At 31.7% G+C, this 18,601-nt stretch overlaps 2 protein-coding genes across 3 annotated transcripts; one reads left to right on the forward strand and one right to left on the reverse strand.

Moving 5' to 3' along the window:
* Positions 1–3,349: 3,349 nt before the first annotated feature.
* LOC106069347 (ras suppressor protein 1-like) lies at positions 3,350–10,501 on the reverse strand. The gene is made up of 9 exons (XM_013228988.2): positions 10,244–10,501; positions 8,491–8,541; positions 8,281–8,348; positions 8,098–8,150; positions 7,849–7,967; positions 7,593–7,675; positions 6,793–6,907; positions 6,417–6,549; positions 3,350–5,505 (listed from the first exon to the last, which is right to left on the reverse strand). Exons 1-9 carry the CDS (start codon positions 10,350–10,352, stop codon positions 5,418–5,420), a joined length of 819 nt encoding a protein of 272 aa, XP_013084442.1. The 5' UTR covers positions 10,353–10,501; the 3' UTR covers positions 3,350–5,417.
* A 105-nt stretch (positions 10,502–10,606) lies between these two features.
* On the forward strand, positions 10,607–17,443 carry LOC106069348 (probable cytosolic iron-sulfur protein assembly protein CIAO1 homolog). Of its 2 annotated transcripts, none has more exons than XM_013228989.2 (4): positions 10,607–10,891; positions 14,540–14,684; positions 15,026–15,286; positions 15,910–17,443. In XM_013228989.2, exons 1-4 carry the CDS (start codon positions 10,850–10,852, stop codon positions 16,527–16,529), a joined length of 1,068 nt encoding a protein of 355 aa, XP_013084443.2. In that variant the 5' UTR covers positions 10,607–10,849; the 3' UTR covers positions 16,530–17,443. The 2 variants fall into 2 exon arrangements, with proteins under 2 accessions (XP_013084443.2, XP_013084444.2); XM_013228990.2 differs by having other exon boundaries at positions 10,615–11,021.
* Positions 17,444–18,601: the final 1,158 nt, after the last annotated feature.

Raw genomic sequence — 18,601 nt, forward strand, 5'->3', positions numbered from 1 at the left:
ACAGACAGCTTTATGCCATCATAAAGTTTTTTTTTTCATATCTATCTATTCACTATTCAATCAGTTATTAGCGGTGTTCATCGATTTTTATTTCAATGTTGTAAACACTCTCTGCCTTTATTAAACAGACACTTTTAATTTGTAGAACATGGCATTTTCAATCCACATCAAGGAAATTTCAGACCTGCCTACCAAAAAAAGTCCAAATGCGTAACACTTACGGTCAAAATGCGTATTTTGGCACCAGAATGCGTAACACTTACGTGATCCTCTATTTTGTCATATATATATATATATATATATATATATATATATATATATATATATATATATATATATATATATTATATATATAAATATATATATATGTGTATAATATTAGATGTCATGATTAGATCTACAATCTAAATCTAGATCAATAGAGATGATATCTAGACTAGATCTGGATCTATGTCTATATAATGAATATAATCTACTCTAGATCTGGGCTCAAAAGTGTTACCGATGCCGTGGATCCGCTAGATCCAAACTTTCGTAAGCCTACCTTCATACTTGATCTATTCTATACTAAGACTAAGAATCTAGTCTAGATCTAGACTAGATGGTAGTAGATGTTATCGATCTAGATCTAGTCAATCTAAATTCTAAATCATACTATAACTAGTTTGTAGGGTAATGTACTAATATTAATGTAGAGAATCATAACGTAATGACTAGCTAGACTCGAGCTAGATCTATTCCTGTATAACAAGTTATCTAGATTCTAGATCTAGAATCTAGATCTAGACTAGATATCTACAATGTCACTCAATGTGTTTTTAATCGATAGCTCTTCGATTTTTTTTTTTATACAAATGAATACGAGAATCAGGAATGCACCAACATAATTAAATTCTACTCATGAACTTACACAAAAACAAAAGTCACTCTCGCGTTCTTCATTTCTAGACATCTAATTGCTATTAAGTACCAATCAACGTATAGATCTGGGCACATTGTGTTCACCCCACCTTTTCTGTTTCGCCCCTCTCCCCACAGGTGGGCTTAGCGTGACCTCTGTGACCGCTTGTAAGCTAGTCTAGAGAGGAGAACAAAAAAGCATACGAAATGCGTAACGCGATGGGTTAAATGCGTATTTGCGTACTGGCGGTCATTTTTGGGAGATTTTGCGTAACGAATACGCATTTTGCGTAACGGTAGGCAGGTCTGAAATTTGTTTCTTGTCTCTACTTTATCTATAAAATGTTCATACATAGCTCGATTGCCAATTGTATTATGTATTCATGTTAACTTTGTGCAAAGCTAATCACCCCTTCTTATATCCAGTTTAGGATCTATTTTTTTTTTTTTAAACATTTCTCAGTAAGCAAAAAATCAATATTCTTGTCTTTCCAAGTAAAAATAAAATTGTCTGCCTTTAATTGATTTCTGGTGCTTAAAGGGAAACTCCGATAGTTTTTCAAATTTTAGTTATTGACATATTTAAATTCTGCGTAAAAAGTTGTAATAGTAAACATTATATCATTTTTTATTTAAATGCTCGGAAAATTTTATATTTAATAAATTAGACAGAAAATTCTCCACGCCCCCAAAAAAACGGGATTCTGCGAGATGTTTTTAGTTTTTAAAAACGTGACGTCACGAAGGTGCTGGCTAAATATAGATCTAGACCTATATAACCGATAAACTCTCTAGTCTAGATCTAGACCTATCGGATCGCATTTATTGTTACGCTTCACAGCTAGATCTAGTCTCCACGTTGATTTATAATCGGTCATTGTTTATAAACCTCTATTTCTACTTGAAGAAAATTAAATATTGTTCTTCAGCTTGTTGCAGTAGTTCCAATCACAAAGATAAAATCAGCAAGTATGCTGATACAGAAATTAGTGTCTCTTTTCATTTGTTTCCAAGAGATGAAGTTTTAAAGGGAAAATTTATTCGCCTGAAGAGCAAATATTTTACAAAGGCATTAGCTAATTCCTGTTTATGCTATAACCATTTTGAGAGAAGCTGTTTCAGCAACTTCACTGCTGTGGAAATGGGATTTTAAAAAAAAATTGAAGTGAATACCAGGTGCAGTACCAACAATACATTGGATTTCCAGGCCAAATAATTCAATTAATGATACTACTGAGACATTTTAAACAACTGAAGTTCATAAATTTAAATGAAATCAGATTTGTGAGCTAGAAATTTACTACGAATACTAGATCTACTATTAAATTTCTTATTTAATAAGTAGATCTATCGTCTACGAAACTCAATTCCAACTTTTTAACTTTTGCCCTTGGGGGTGTGTCTCGCCGGCTGAGCCAGCGTCAAGCTCTCTCATCACTTTTTCCATGTCAACCAATGTTAGGTCGAAACAGCACAAAAAAATCATAATTTTCTTACGGTCAAACATACAGTCATAATTAATACACCATTAGAAATTTCTTTTAAAGTATTATAATGATGTAATAACGAAATTTTTTTTTTATCAAAGATAATTTCTTTTTCGCCTCCCTATCAATGAGTATCAATAGGATTTGAGTGCACCGTCGTGACGTCACACAGAAATTCAGTGAAAATCTGACTGTTTTGGATGCGCAGAAAAATTATGTCACAAAAACATCAATTACTAAGTTATTCTTGCAAATAAAAAAAAAAGAATAATATATTCATTATCTATAAATCAAAACACATATTATATCAAAAATTGTCAAAACCATCGGAGTTACCCTTTAATAGATCCTTTTAGGAAATTTGTTGTGATTAGGTCTTTTTTAAAATTATAATAATTAAAAACGACAAACATTCCACACAAAATGTGAACAGGTGCAACAGACACCCTAATCAATGAGTAGGGCTGATACAAGGAACAAACTAGTTTTTGTAATTGTTCTATTAATACTAGAAACATTGCAGCTAACATTTTCAAAATAAATATCTGGCTCTATCAGTAGGGCAAGTAAAAAAATGTTCATGTACGAGCCAACCTGCAGTGTAGCATTCACCACTATTTAGCGAGAAGATTACTTGTTCCCTCCTTCATCTTTTTTTTTTCTGAGCCACACTCAGTCGCTACAAAAGTTACCTAGAGTAATTTTTATCTGACTTGCAGAAATAAATGAGTTATCTTTCCATGACTTTTTCATCACGGGTTAGAGAGTCTGTGTGTGTGCATCGTGTCCCCCACATAGTTGGGTGAAGTAGAGAATTATATAGATATAGATATATTAACATTATACTGATCCCATTTTTTATGGGGAAAGAAAATAATAATCATGAAAATTAAGTATCTTTCTTAAATAATAATTAATATGTTATGCTTATATTTCTAAAAGAAAAATCCCCTCAAGTCAAATGAAAGAGATTAAGCCATTATGTTTATTAAAAGTTAAAAAAAAAAAGAGCATTTACTTTGTTTATGTATATAACTTATAAGTATACTCAATAAAGAATGAACAATATATCAATAAATAAGGCAGTATTGAATAAAACAATTGTTGTTACACAAAGGAAACAATACTTTGTAACAAATCTCTAAGTAACTGTGAAATTTAAATTATAACTTCCCAGCACTGGTATACATTCTATAAGCAATAGTTATTTGTTTTCTAATCAATTGTACTAAAAAGTGGAGAAAACATTTAACTTTCATGCAGGGTAACTTTCAGTGAGTAACTTGGAATACAATGTTTGTTTCACTATCATTATGATAAACTTTTTTTCTTTCTATATATTTTTAACTTTCTGCATATAGGAGTGATTGTTCTTTGTTTTGGTTGTAAAAACAAAGTCCAAGATGTGTTTTTTTTAAAAAAGACAAAATTGTGCTGGTGACTCCACTTTTTAGTTTAAATCATTGGGACCCAAAATGTTGAATACAATTTTTAGTGCATTTTTTTCATCTTTTATAAAATTAAAAGTGACTTAGTGTTTAGGTTGGTGATTTCTCAATATTTAGAATTAAATCTAGAATTATTAAATCACATAGTATATCAATTTTTTTTTTATTTGTAAAATAAATTTTGTTTTTACATACTCAGTTTAAGCTTATTAAAAGAAATATTTTCTTAAATAATTTATTTTATTTGTAACACTTTTGTAGCCAATTCATTTTCCTTTAAAATCAAATCAAAATATATAATAAAATAAAAAGTTAGTTCTAGTAACACTACCCCCCTGCAAGTTTTTGTTTGTCCCTGAAATCTCCATTTTTTTCCATCAAATTAATATGCACTAAAAGAGTTAATTTATGTGATTCATAAAAGCTCTATTGCCACAAAAAAAAATTAAATGCTAATGTTTGTAACTTTAAAAGAAGGTGCATAGGTTATTTTCAATTGTATGCCTCCACAGCACTCACATCAGAGCATTTTATTGATTCAAACCATACAAGTACTTTTTCTTTTACTACTTTGCTACTGAAAACAGAAACATTTAGAATATAATGATGATTGCATCAAGCCAGAGAATATAACTGTTAACTTATAAATATTTTGTATATTTACACCACAAAACATAGCACCATAATAAGATCAGTAAGAGTTTATACACTAATATATGTACAAACTTACACATGCTAATTAGATGAGAACTAATAAAGCACTATCAATTCACTTCACAATGAATGTACTTGATCATTCTTAACTATAATACTATAAGCAGGGATGAGTAAATGTATCACAAATATACAGGCATATAATATATACGTTTGTACAGCAAAAACATTCCATTACTAAAGCACTAATATAAAAGACAAAACAAATTTTTCTCTTTTACAGAAAAATAACATGAACTGTAACAAGATGTGCTACAATCATAAAAAAATGTAACGTGAAGACTAGAAATTAAAAACTAGCTTTCTGAGTTATTCTGGTACAGACTTACAAGAAATGTAAGATAATATGATGCAAATTGAATGCTAAAAAAAAAGTTTTTTCCATTTTTTTAACATAGTGCCTATCATTAGCCAGATTGAGATACTAAGGCAAAGGTCTAATTTTTTTAAAATTTGGATGAACAAACAAAATGGCAACCAAAGTAAAACTAAACAAAATGGTGACCAAAGTAAAACTATGAGAAAGAAGAGAAATGAATAATGTACTCTGAAATTTGATAATAATGAAATCATTTCTTAAATATCTTTGATGACTGGTAAGAGTCTATGGACAAATTTCAAAGATCATAACTGATAGCACTATTGCTTGCATTATGCAGCTGGTAATAATATAAAAGCCTTTGACATTTCTAAAAAGTAGGTTGAGAACTACCTTCATTATGCAAACAAATCTTACAGTTGAATGAGTAATAGCCATTGTAAGAAATAAGTCATTAGTTGATGTTATCCCCCACCCCCACACCCCCTGGTCATACTCTAACAGCATGAAATAATTTTTTCTATTCTATAGACCATTCACAACTGGCCACTATTTTTTGATCCGACTGATCTTCTTGGACTTGTCCACACTTTTAGGAGGAGGGTCTGCCCTGGCTGCAATGTGACGACCATAAAGACTAGAAAAAATAAACAACACCAAAAATTATCCAAATAATTGCTTCGTTACAAATAACAACTCCAAATTAAAAAACAAACAAACAATGTCTAAATATTAAATACTATGGAAAAATATGTGTTTATATAGTGCAGTGCATTTGAAAATCATTTTATATAATTCTTTAATGATCAACCTTATAAATACAAGTTAGACCTATATAAACTACCTCTAGTTCTTAGCAAAAAATTATTGTATTTTTGTGCATATAACTCATGGGTAATAAAAGTTTTTACGAATTAATATGGCAGCTGTTAAGGTTATACGAAGGTACGAGCTTACAAAATTTTTTTTACTTATAAACATACCCAACAGAAACTATGGACATACTGGTGGGTCTTTATACCTCCTATAGTTTGCTGTGTGCTTGTGATATGTAGATTGGAAAGCTTTATGAACTTCTCAAGAAAGCAAATAGTACTGATGCAACACAAATAGTACTGATGCAACAGAGAATGTTCAATATACCAGTAATGAATTGTGACAAGTAAGCCACTAAACTAATTTGCAGATACCAGTAATGTCAAAACATAAAGACTACAATACATGCAGTACTCCGCAATCAATCCCCAGTCTCACCAATGTCACTGTCCTCGCTATAGTTAGTGAAGTCATCAAAACTTGTATCATTTTCACTGTCGTCTTCCAATAAATGAAGCTTGTTGTCAGCAGCAGTTGGTCATAAATCGACTTTTCATATACAGGGTATATACAGGTGAGGGTAGTACTTATTTTGCAATTTGTGCAGGATGTACGTGTGTGTTGGTTATGTGTGTGAAAATACAGTACAGTATACATTTTTTTTAATAGTTTGAATGTTTAGAGTTACAATTTGCTTTAGAAGAGAGTTCAGAAAAAACAAATACAACTTACAATTTGTAAGTGTCTGACCTAATGTAATCAAACACATGTGAGATGCCAACTTGAAATTGATCAGCTATTGGTGTTACCCAAGGGTTACCATCTGCCTTAAATACCTGTTTTGTTCCCACTAAATCAAGATTACCTAGTTAAGGAAGAAAGTAGAAAAGAAGGCCATAAGCATTATAATAAAAAACATTGTTTTTTGACATTACTGCAAAATGGAAATAAAAAAAAAAAATTAATCTCAACTAATTTCAACTAGGTAGATTAGTTGTACCTAAACATTTAAACAAAAAATAGATGACTAGTTGTTGAATTGTTTATTATGTTATTTTTTTCATAAAATCAGGACAATTTTTTATTTCTGTAACCAAATTTTAATTACCCATTTCTGGTGGTAGCACAGTCAACCTGTTCCCCTGAATATGAAGTTCTCGAAGTCTAGTAAGCTCCCCCATATCTTTGGGCAACTCTACCAGATCATTCTCTCGCAGCACAAGCTGTAAGATAATATTAAACATTAGCAAATTACAGCCCAATAACAAATATAAGATAATCTGTCATCAGGGGTTTGGACTCCCTCACCACATGTAAAATCATTTTTATGTTTAAAGTTTGCCGTTTCTGTAGCAATTAAGGCTTTACATGGTGGGTGGTAGCTAGCCCCATGCCAAACCGTCCTCTTTTTCACTTAGTAATAAGCTGTCAGATAATACTATACATATACAAACTACAGCCCAGTGGTGATCTGCAAGATGCTGTAAGATAATACTGAACATTAACAAACTACAGCCCAGTGGTAAGCTGTCAGATAATAATAAACATTAACAAACTACAGCCCAGTAGTAAGCTGTCAAATAATATTAAACATTAACAAAATACAGCCTAGTGGTAAGCTGTCAGATAATACTAAACATTAACAAAATACAGCCCAGTGGTAAGCTGTCAGATAATAATAAACATTAACAAAATACAGCCTAGTGGTAAGCTGTAAGATAATAATAAACATTAACAAACTACAGCCTAGTAGTAAGTTTTAAGATAATACTAAACATTAACAAAATACAGCCTAGTGGTAAGCTGTAAGATAATACTAAACTTTAACAAAACTGACAATTTTATTTTCTTAAAATAAGCCAAACTACAGTCCAGTAATAACTTTGCAGTATTTCAAGTTCAACTCACCACTTGAAGATTTTTCAGACGACCAATTTCGGGTGGCAAGTGTTCAAAGTCATTGTCTCCCATATACAGTGCCCTCAATGTATCTAAACAAAAATTAAAGTTTTAAGAAAAAGATTAATAAGTGATCATATTTATACAAACTAAAACAAACAATTCAACAGAAAAGTGAGCTAAATAATAGTACAAAAAAAAAATCTTAATAATAATAATAATACAATAATTCAAAATTAAAAAAAAAGCATTGATACTATCATACCTAAGCAGAAGAAATTAGCAGGAAGACTATTTTCACTGAGATTGTTGTAGGTTACATCCAAAACCTCAAGCATTGGACAAGCACCAAATCCTCGAGGTAAAGAATTCAATCTATTCATTCTAAAAATATTTAAGATTGTATACCACATTATTCCCATAGATTCACACCAATTTTAAATCATCACACATTTTAATTAATACTTGCATGAATAAAACTATTTTACATAGAAATGTACCAATATACCCTTACCCAACATTTAAAATTTTTAGTTTGGGCAGAGAGCTGAGTGTTGTAGGCAGCTCCTGAAGAAAGAAAGAAAAGAATGACAGAAATGAAGGATTTAATATGTATTCTACATTCTTATTGCCAACTAAGGGAAACAAATACTTAGAAATAGAAATGGGGAAAAGGGAATTGGGCCAAAAAAATTACCTCAATGATATTGTTAAACAAAACAATTATCTCAAGGTTTAGAAAATTGGCAATGTTTGGAGGCACAGCTGTTGAGAAAAATTAAAAATAAAAGTAAAAAGTTAAGACAAATATAAGTATGCTTATATCTTGAAAAAAGGGATAATAATTGTTGTGATTAAGCAACTTGTTACAAGTTAACTAGATGGTAAAATGCAAAGTAAAACTTACAAGATATTTTGTTGTGAGCGAGTACAAGTTTTGTCAAATTCTTCAAGCTTGCTGTGTAAAATAAACAAGCAAAAAATTATCAAGATAGTAAATACAATTAATTAAAAAAAAAAAAGGAAAGATAGTAAAGAACTCAGTTGTACAATAAAAAGTATGATGATGCCAATATTATTAGATCCTGGAGATGATTTAATCTTACCCTAGCTATCCAATTATAATAAAAAGAAATGAAGTTTAAAACAAGAATCATTTGACCATTATTAATGGTAACCTGACTCATGGCATGCTATCTGCTGTTATCCTGTATAATAAATCATCACATTTATAAACCATTCAAAATATACTGTGCCATTCAATCAAAGGAAATGTGTATATACATAAACTGATAAAAATACAACAAGAGACTTGAAAGTCATACAATAGATCTTTATCAAAATTTGAAGCAATATTATATCAATGGTTACTTCAAACAGCAAAATACAACAGATCTAATACTCAACTAGAGTCAATATCAATGTAGAGAAGACAACAACCCACAAACATTCACTCTACTATTTACTAGTTACTAAGACTATAGTTATAAATACTACTACTCAGCTTATACTTATAACACTATACTCTATAGAATGGTATCTGGACAATCACACATTACTTATTTGATGATTTTTCAAAGGGTTTAGACAACAGTGAGCAAATAGATGCTATCTTACTAGATTTTTCCAAAGCTTTTGATAAAGTTCACCACCAACGTTTGCTTAAAAAATTAAAAATTTTGGCACTGATGGTTCATTGCATCAGTGGATTAAAGATTTTCTGATAGGGAGGGAACAAACTGTAATAATAAATAGCTCTAAATCAACACCAATAACAGTAAACTCAGGCGTACCTCAAGAAACAGTCTTAGGTCCACATAAATCATTAAATGATTTACCAAATTGCATTAGTTCAGGAACAAAAGTCAGATTATTTGCAGATGATTGCATAATATATAGAACAATAAAAACAACACAAGATACAGAAATTTTACAAAGAGAATTAGATGAATTACAGAAATGGGAATCAAATTGGAGCATGTCTTTCCACCCAGAAAAATGTCAGTTATTAAAAGTAACAAAAAAACTATTTAAAACAAATTAATTCCACTTATCTTATTCATGGTAAACCAGTAACACAGACTAACAAACGAATATTCACATTTGACTAGAGTAACACCTTTAGTAAAATCAATTCAATTTAGAAAGCCTTCAGGACAGAAGACTCAAAAGTAGAGTAGCAATTATACATAACACTGAACCATAATCTTCAAATACAAAATTTAATAAAATACTCAGAAGACACAAAGATAAAGGTACATTCCTCATCCCATATGCTAGGACAAATTTGTACAAATACTCCTTCTTCTCTAGTGCTATTACTTAGAAGTATTAGAGCATGGAATGGGTTGCCTGAGCTAGCCAGGAAAACCAGTGACTTGACAGAATTTAAGTCATTGGTTAACATGCATGACTGAATGCATGACGCGTAGGATGTAATCATCTTTTTTTTTTAAAGTAACGTCTGTATTATATAACATAAGAAGATTACTTCCCCTGAACACCCAACAAGTCCAGATAATGTGTGTATGTGTATTTAATGTAGATCTACTAGATCTATGTTATCAATGTTATGAGTATGATCTTATAGATCTAGATTTCTAGATCTACTTATAATATTGAATGAAGACTTGACTTGAAGAACTTATTATAATTCTTACCAAAACCTGGTATTTCAAGGATGTTTACAATGCCTTTGTCAACGAGATCTAACTCGGTTCCACTGCCTTCTTTAGAATCGTCGACTAGTTTCTTTAGTTTACTAGCCATAATTTAGTGCAAATTAAGTTTTTCTTTTCTTAAAAACATTAAATCTAACCCTAGATGTGAGTTTACAAATTTAATCTACGAAGCCAAGAGAGTCTAAATTGTTTGCCTTTTTATGGAAACCCGGAAGAGCTTATTTCGGAAACGATGAATCACAGTTTTAAAATCTTTTAATAAAAAAAATAATATAGATCTAGATCTAGATCTATATAGGTCTGTGATCTGGATCTAAAGCTATAAAAACGCTAAATATTTAGAATTTAAATTAAACTAGGACTCATAAACAATTAGATCTAGATCTAGATCAATTAGTATTTACATAAAACTAGGACTCGTAAAAAATCTATTTTAATGTGTCAACATTCTAGATCTAGATTTCTAGAATCTTTATACATTACATTTACATTGATTACAAATTTGCGTTTCATGATTTTCTATAGTGACTATAGAGTAGTTGTTTTAAACTTTCTACTTTCGAATTTACACTTACCTTTTATTGCATGTTTCCGTTCCAAGGCATAGTCCATACACAGACTGTTAAGGTAGAAATACTAATAGAGACTAATTTGATCTAGAGTCTCTAGAGATATAGATCTATATAATATAGAAGGCACTTCTCCACAAACCTAGATCTATCTTTAGATCTAGAGCCATCATTGCTGCAGCAAGAAGGTGGTTAAGTCACATTTTTTTCTGAAATATCATTAAATTTTATTTAAATAATAAATATTTTTAATATTATCATTATTTTGAGTTTGTTACAGAATATTAATACAGATTTAGAAATTTAGTCAACAAGTCTAACAATTTTGTTTTGAATTTAGTAAATTAGTTTAGTCAATTTAGATTCGAATAGTAACATTTAGTATTACTAACAAGATGAAGATCATGATTATGACTATGATGATCGATGATGCTCTGTAAAGTCTGTGTTACTGTTCTAAAGTTAGTGTTAGATCTAGAATCTAGATCTAGACTAGTACTAGTAGTGTCATTGTCACTGTGCCCTTCTACTTCTGATAAGATTTCCCATGACTGACCTTTTTGTAGTTTAAGTCCTAATAAATTAACTTTTTATAAGTGTAGATATAGATTATAGATTCAATAAGATTGCATTAGTCATTTAAATCTAGATCTATATGCTTACAAAGATCTAGATCTAGTTAGTAACATAGTCATGATAATAATGATCATAGACATACTTGACATAGCCATGCCATAGGCTCCGCCATACATAGGCTAGGCATGATACTTGATAGTCATGATACTATATAATAAAGTATATAGACTCTAGAGGGGTCTACCTATACCACCATTACCGGTATAGGGATGGGAAAAATATTTTTTTTGTTAATACATCATTAATGTCTGTAATGATTAAAGTGCTTCATTAGAACTTTCCAATGATGTATAATATAAATTATGACTGTATTTGTATGACTTTTTTGTCCTGTTTTTTACTTAACTAAAATTAAAGGGAAACTCCGATGGTTTTGACAATTTTTGCTATAATATGTGTTTTGATTTACAGATAATGAATATATTCTTCTTTTTTTTAAATTTGCAATAATAACTTAGTAATTGATGTTTTTCCGACGTAATTTTCCTGCGCATCCAAAACAGTCAGACTTTCACCAGGTTTCTATGTGACGTCACAAAGGTGTTTTAATCTACTGACTTATAATTGTATAACAGGAGACCATACAGCAAAGTTTACATTCTCGTAAAAGAAATATATCTTTGTCTATGCAATTAGAATTAAGATCTTGTAAGCAAAGAAAAAATGCGTATTAAAAGTAGATTTACATGCTTGACTAATCATGGCAGTGTGTATTTTCTCGCCAGACCACTCAACACACAACAAACACTATCGCTTGGTTGTCTTTTCATGACCGACTACACGTAGTCTCGACTAGCCTTACACTGACCAGCTTGTTCGAATCATTCAGACACACGATCTATTTACTTCTTGGGATAGGAAGAGGCTTTGATGACAATGTTACTTTTTTTTTCTCGAGTTGGTTATCCTAATGCTTTTGGATCTATCTATACATGTTTATATATATAACTGTATCATAGCTCTGGACTAGGCCGTCACTAAGCCTAACAGCCTAACAGCTACTGTAAGAATGAAGCGATACGATTGGTTAAATCAAGTTTCTCTTTTAGTACTGTTTAAGGAAGTGACGCATGAAATAACTTAAAACAAAATCTCGCAGAACCCCGTTTTTTTGGGGGCGTGAAGAATTTTCTGATTCCTTGAGATTTTGTTTTAAGTTATTTCATGCGTCACTTTCCTAAAGAGAAACTTGATTTAACCAATTATATCGCTTCATTCTTACAGTAGCTGTTAGGCTTAGTGACGGCCTAGTCCAGAGCTATGATACCCGGTGAAAGTCTGACGGTTTTGGATGTGCAGGAAAATTACGTCAGAAAAACATCAATTACTAAGTTATTATTTCATTAGAGTAAAAAAAAAAAACAAAAAAACTTTATTGACGTTAAAAAAAATAAATCCTCATTAAGCATTTTATTCTGCAAGTTATAGAACATCAGTTTGATTCCCTTTATCATGCTAAAAGAGAGATTAAGCGCAACCAATGTTTCTTCTATGAAAACCTCTGCCCTTCTCCTTTCATCTAAAAAAAAAAAAATCAAATTCAAATCTAGAATAAATCTAGATCTGTAAGCAACTTCATTAACAGTTGATTTTTTTTAATGTGCATATACAGCCTACATTGATTGCTACACCTAGCCAGTAGTCTAAATCTAAGTCTATTGTCTGACATATCTCTGATTCTAGATCCTGTCTAGATGAATTAGAACTAATCAATCAATTAATTCCCAATTAGTATAAAGACTTCATATTCATATATTTCACATTGAAAGGAACTCAACTTTGTTTAGATCAGTAAGATCTAGACCTATTAAATATTTAAATCTTCGTGCGTCAGCGTGCGAGGAAAAAAAAAGCGATACTAGATTTATTGCGTGGTAGATCTAATAGGAATAGTCCATTTCCAGGCATTGACGCACTCATCTATTTATATGATTAGCAAGAACTACTTTTTTTTTTTTTTTTAATTAAATTTTTTTCTGCTTTAGAGGGGGAAATGCATATTTTCAGATGATAAACCGTACTCGCGTATTTTCGAGTCCATTTATGTACAAAATACGCAAGACGCATACTTATAGGCAACTCTGCATTATGGTATCATTATTATTATTATGTTTAGAAAAGATAGGACAGATAATCATGGAGAAGTTTTTTTAGCAATAAAAAACACTCTTATAGCAGATGAAATTACCTTACCTAAAAAATATCCATAGAATCAACATTTTGTAAAATTAACACCACCTCAATATCCCTAATTCTTCTTTTAGCTAGCTTTTTGCTGCTGAGCTGTGAGCTCTTTTGCAGACTGTGCCAAGGAAAAATAGTGTGTTGTTCTCTTCAGTTGTTCAGCACTGCCTTACAGGGTGTTGGTTATGTTGGGCTGAAATGGTAGTAGGAAAACATCCCTAATAATAGGCAGTATCTACAGACCACCAAATTCTAGTTCAGAGTATATATGCAAGAACTATGCAATCAGTTAACTATATTTAAAGGAAAAATATAAAACTGCAGTTTTTTGGATTATGGGTGACTTCAACCTACCTGATATAAATTGGAAAACATTAACCATAGATCAAAGCCAAAACCTTAAGGACATAAATGAGCTTTTCATAGAAACTTTACACAACTTAAGTTTAGATCGAAATTATTAAAAAACCAACTAGATTAAACAACACATTAGATCTCTTCTTAACCATCAGGCCTGGATTAGTAGTAGATTATGATATTATCCCGGGACTATCAGACCATGGTATCATTAAAATAGAAGCCTGTTGTTTGTCTGAGATAAACTGAAAAAGCCAACAAACTGTAACTTTTAAGGGAAAAACATGGCACGACTGGAAGCATCGAGTCCTTTGCACTCAGGGCTCTCATAGGAACATATGGAGTGATCAGTTTACTAAGGTATAAGGGCATTTCTTTGTTGTAGATGCATTGATGACAATGGTCACCTTGTAGTTGATTCTTGCACTCACAGGATGCCAATGGATGTACGTAAGAGAGCAGTAGCAGGGTCACATCTTGTTTTTCAATTTTTAATTTTTTTTTACTGTTTTTTGTTTTATGTTTTCAGCGTCTCAAGGAAATGCACACATTAACAGAAGTAGAAACTTTATCTGGTCACTCAGACAGGGTTTGGTGTGTCTCCTGGAGTCCTAATGGAAGTCTTCTTGCTTCTTGTGGAGGAGATAAATCTATACGAATTTGGGGGAAGGAAGGTAATGTATGAATTGTACAAATTTTAATGTTAATGATTGCTCATACATGATTGGTACTAGTAAGTTCAGAATGTAATCATAGAATCTGCTGTTGCATCATTTTGATTCTTTTTCGTTAAGTCTAAATAATTTTTTTAAGAATGAAGAATAATTTTGTTAAATTTGCTACTGCTGTTATCTTTTTTTGTGAATTTGTAATTTGATCTTAATTGCTTATATTTGACAATTAGCACACTTCATCTACATTCAATGGTATACACATTTTTACCTGATTTTAATTTATTTGGTGTTGATTTATATATAATGTCATTATTGTCATCATTTGCAATGCTCATATTTAGGTGAAAAATGGATCTGCAAGTCCATTTTAACTGACGGTCACACTAGAACTGTAAGGTCAGTGTCATGGTCACCTTGTGGGATGTATTTAGCAGCTGCAAGTTTTGATGCCACTACTAGTGTGTGGAGCAGGAAAGCGGGAGAGTTTGAATGTCTTGCTACCTTGGAAGGTCATGAAAATGAGGTCAAAAGTACTTCATGGGCATGCACTGGAAATCTACTGGCCACCTGCAGTCGAGACAAAAGTGTATGGATATGGGAAGGTATTAGTCTACTGTAACATTACCATTTGAAGTCCTTTAGCAAACACCTTTCTTTAAAATATTGAAACAGCTAAACAAATTTTATTCTGGATTAAAATATTTCAAAAAAATGTTTCATTAAAAATGTGTTATTTGGTAATATTTCAATGAAGTGATACTTGGCCATTATGCGGTTATCACGTTAAATTGCCGCATTTAATTTATTAAAAGACATTCTCAGTTGATCCACACCATCTTTTACAGCCCTTCATTGGTTTAAATACTACAGCCAACAGAATATTTTTATATCTACTCCAGTATTTTGAAGGATATCCTCATTTCTCTTTCTGAGATCTGTGTGTGTGGAAAGCCATATCTGTTGATGTTCTATTTACTAGTATTAGAGATGTTCATTCTAAAGGCTATTCAGCTTTATCTGCTCATTACCAACTTGATAATTAATTTGATTCTTAATTGCTGAAAAATGTGGACATAGATTATGACATGGTCTTAAAAATGTTTTGTTTAATACTTTAATACTTTGTAAACATGCTATTTATGGATTAGCTTTCATTATAAGAAAATCTCCTAGATATCTTTTTTAGACTTGACTGTAAAATTAATTAAGATACTTTTTGTCACAGTGACTGCTGATGAAGAATTTGAATGTGCCAGTGTAATGTCAACACATACACAGGATGTAAAAAGAGTGAAATGGCACCCTAACAAGGAAATTCTGGCGTCTTGTAGCTATGACGACACTGTCCGTCTCTACAGAGAACAAGCAGATGACTGGGAGTGTTTCACTACTCTCAAAGGGCATAGCTCAACTGTTTGGGCGATAGACTTTGATAAGACAGGGAGCAGGTTGGCTTCCTGCAGTGCTGATGCAACCGTCAAGATATGGCAGGAATACGAGCCTGGAAACCCAGAGTGTGTTGCTACACCTGATAATGTCTCCACTTGGAAGTGTGTCTGCACTATTGGTGGCTATCATGAAAGGGCTATCTATGACATTAGCTGGTCCCACCTGTCTGGCTTGCTAGCTACATCATCAGGGGATGACAGCCTGTGTATTTTCAGTGAGATCCATTCTTCTGATTCTAGGAACCAGCCTCAATTTGAACTAGTAGCTAGGGTCAGGGGAGCTCACTCTCAAGATGTCAATTGCACAGTATGGAGCCCCACAGAGGAAGGACTATTAGCTTCATGTAGTGATGATGGAACTATTAAATTATGGAAACTTGAAAGGGATGAGAAGTAATGAAAGCTGGATAAAGTTGCTCTTTAAACAAAAAATACTTTGATCAACTTTATTGAATAAGTACCTTAAAAGAAAAAAAAAGATTTGTATTCATTCTATGTATATGTTTTTTTCCTTTGTGTAAAGGAACATGTCTTAATCAAGAAAGAAAAGAAATACTAATAAACTGGCTTATTTTTGCACTATTGTGTGGTTGTCAAGCTGAAAGACCGATGATCAAAACCTAATGAGGCAAGGATTTGCACTGTAATTTTGTGCAAGCATGACTCTGTTGGGCATCTTTTGCAAATGTTTTCAGCTTTAAAATCTTTCTTTGTCTTCCTTTCTTCTTTTATTGGATAGTGTTTTTCTTGGGTCTCAAATAGCATGTGCTGGATAAGCCAGTTGTCAGTTTCTCTGATTCCAGAGAATAGCTTTTGTTGAGTTTACTTATTACTCATGTAGATGGTAGGTTGTCTCTTATGAATACTGCACTTTTGATTTTATTTTACAATAGTTTCAAGTCATACTATATAGAAACAGTTGGTTGGCAAAATTATAACAGTATTTATGCCTCATGAACAGAAGAACTCTTATCCTAAATCTTGCATGCTTTTTGTCCTTCTTTCCTAAAGAACTTAAGGCTTGCTCATAAGATACTTGTTTATGTCAAATAATCTAGAGTAGTTGTTAGTTTGGTTGATTTGGCTGAACATGGTATTATTAGCATTAATATAGAAACATCTCCTTGTATGTTATTGATATTAATTCATCCTTCACTGGTTTTTATTTCATTTGAAATGTACCTATATTTTAGATGTGTTGTTATGTGTATATATTATAAATTGAATTATACAATATAAAAAAGAGATTCATTGCCTAGGTTTACGATGATTTTAGTCTGCAATTTAAAAAAATTGTTAAAAAATGTGAAATCAGAGCTTTTTTTTTTTCTATCACTAGTCTATTATTAACTAATTAATCTGCTATAGGTTAAAAAATGTAGGCTTACTTTCATAAAGTTACAATTTCCTTAATGCCATGATTAGCATCAGCATAAAGATAACAGATATTATGGTTTATAAAAACATGATAAAGTGAATAAAAAATACCTAAAGATCTTAATAATTAATGTGTAGTGCCTATTGGGCTACAAACATTTACTTAATGTGTTGTACATATGAATGAGCATGCAAAAACAAAATACTGGGAAATGTTTAATTTGCTGTTTTATATAGTCAGGATATGTCTAAGATCAATAATAATATTTCTTGGAAGCATTTTTCTTTAAATACCTATTAGAAAAGGAAAAAAAGTTAAGATTGTCCTCCCCTTGTTCTAATAATGGTAGTCGTAACATTGCCTCTTGAAATACTCTACTTATATTATTATTTTGTATATATGGTAATTGAAGTTTGCAATGGATTCACTGTATTCTGATTGTATCATGGTGCCTCATCTAAGACTAAGACTGCTTTATTGATCCTTACGGAAATTTGTTGTGATTACAAGGACTCGTTTCTCGTATAAAGACAACACAACAGAAACATACACATAAATACAACAGACAACATAAAGAGTTCATTCAGCGACTACACACAGGTATCTTGGTGCATTTCATGTTCCCTGATCAATGAGTGGCGGTGATAGAGTCTGACCGAGTGAGGTACGAACGAGTTTTTGTACAGCTCCGTTCTTGTTTTGATTGACAGCAGTCGCCCACTTCGCGACGACCTGGCGTACTTCTGATGGAGCGGGTGGCCGTTGTCTTCCAAGATTTTTTCTTAGGCATGTTTGTTCAAAAAGTTCCTTTAAATGTGGTAATGTTGTGAGTGTAATTTTTGATGCTTTTTTAATGATGTTTTCTAGACGTTGCAACATTTTAGATGAGGCGTTGCCTTTCCAACAACTTATTCCGTATGTTAGCAGATTTTGTACAGTCGCGCCGTAAAATGTCTCAAGGATCTTCTTGTTTAATTTAAAACTGTTGAGTTTGTATAGAAAAAAGAGTCGCTGGGCTATTTTCTTTGTCAGAGTTCCAAGGTGGTCTTCCCATGAAAGCTTGTTGTTGATGATAACGCCTAGATATTTAT

Source organism: Biomphalaria glabrata, chromosome 8 (genome assembly GCF_947242115.1).
Source record: "Biomphalaria glabrata chromosome 8, xgBioGlab47.1, whole genome shotgun sequence".
Taxonomy (NCBI): Eukaryota; Metazoa; Mollusca; class Gastropoda; family Planorbidae; genus Biomphalaria; species Biomphalaria glabrata.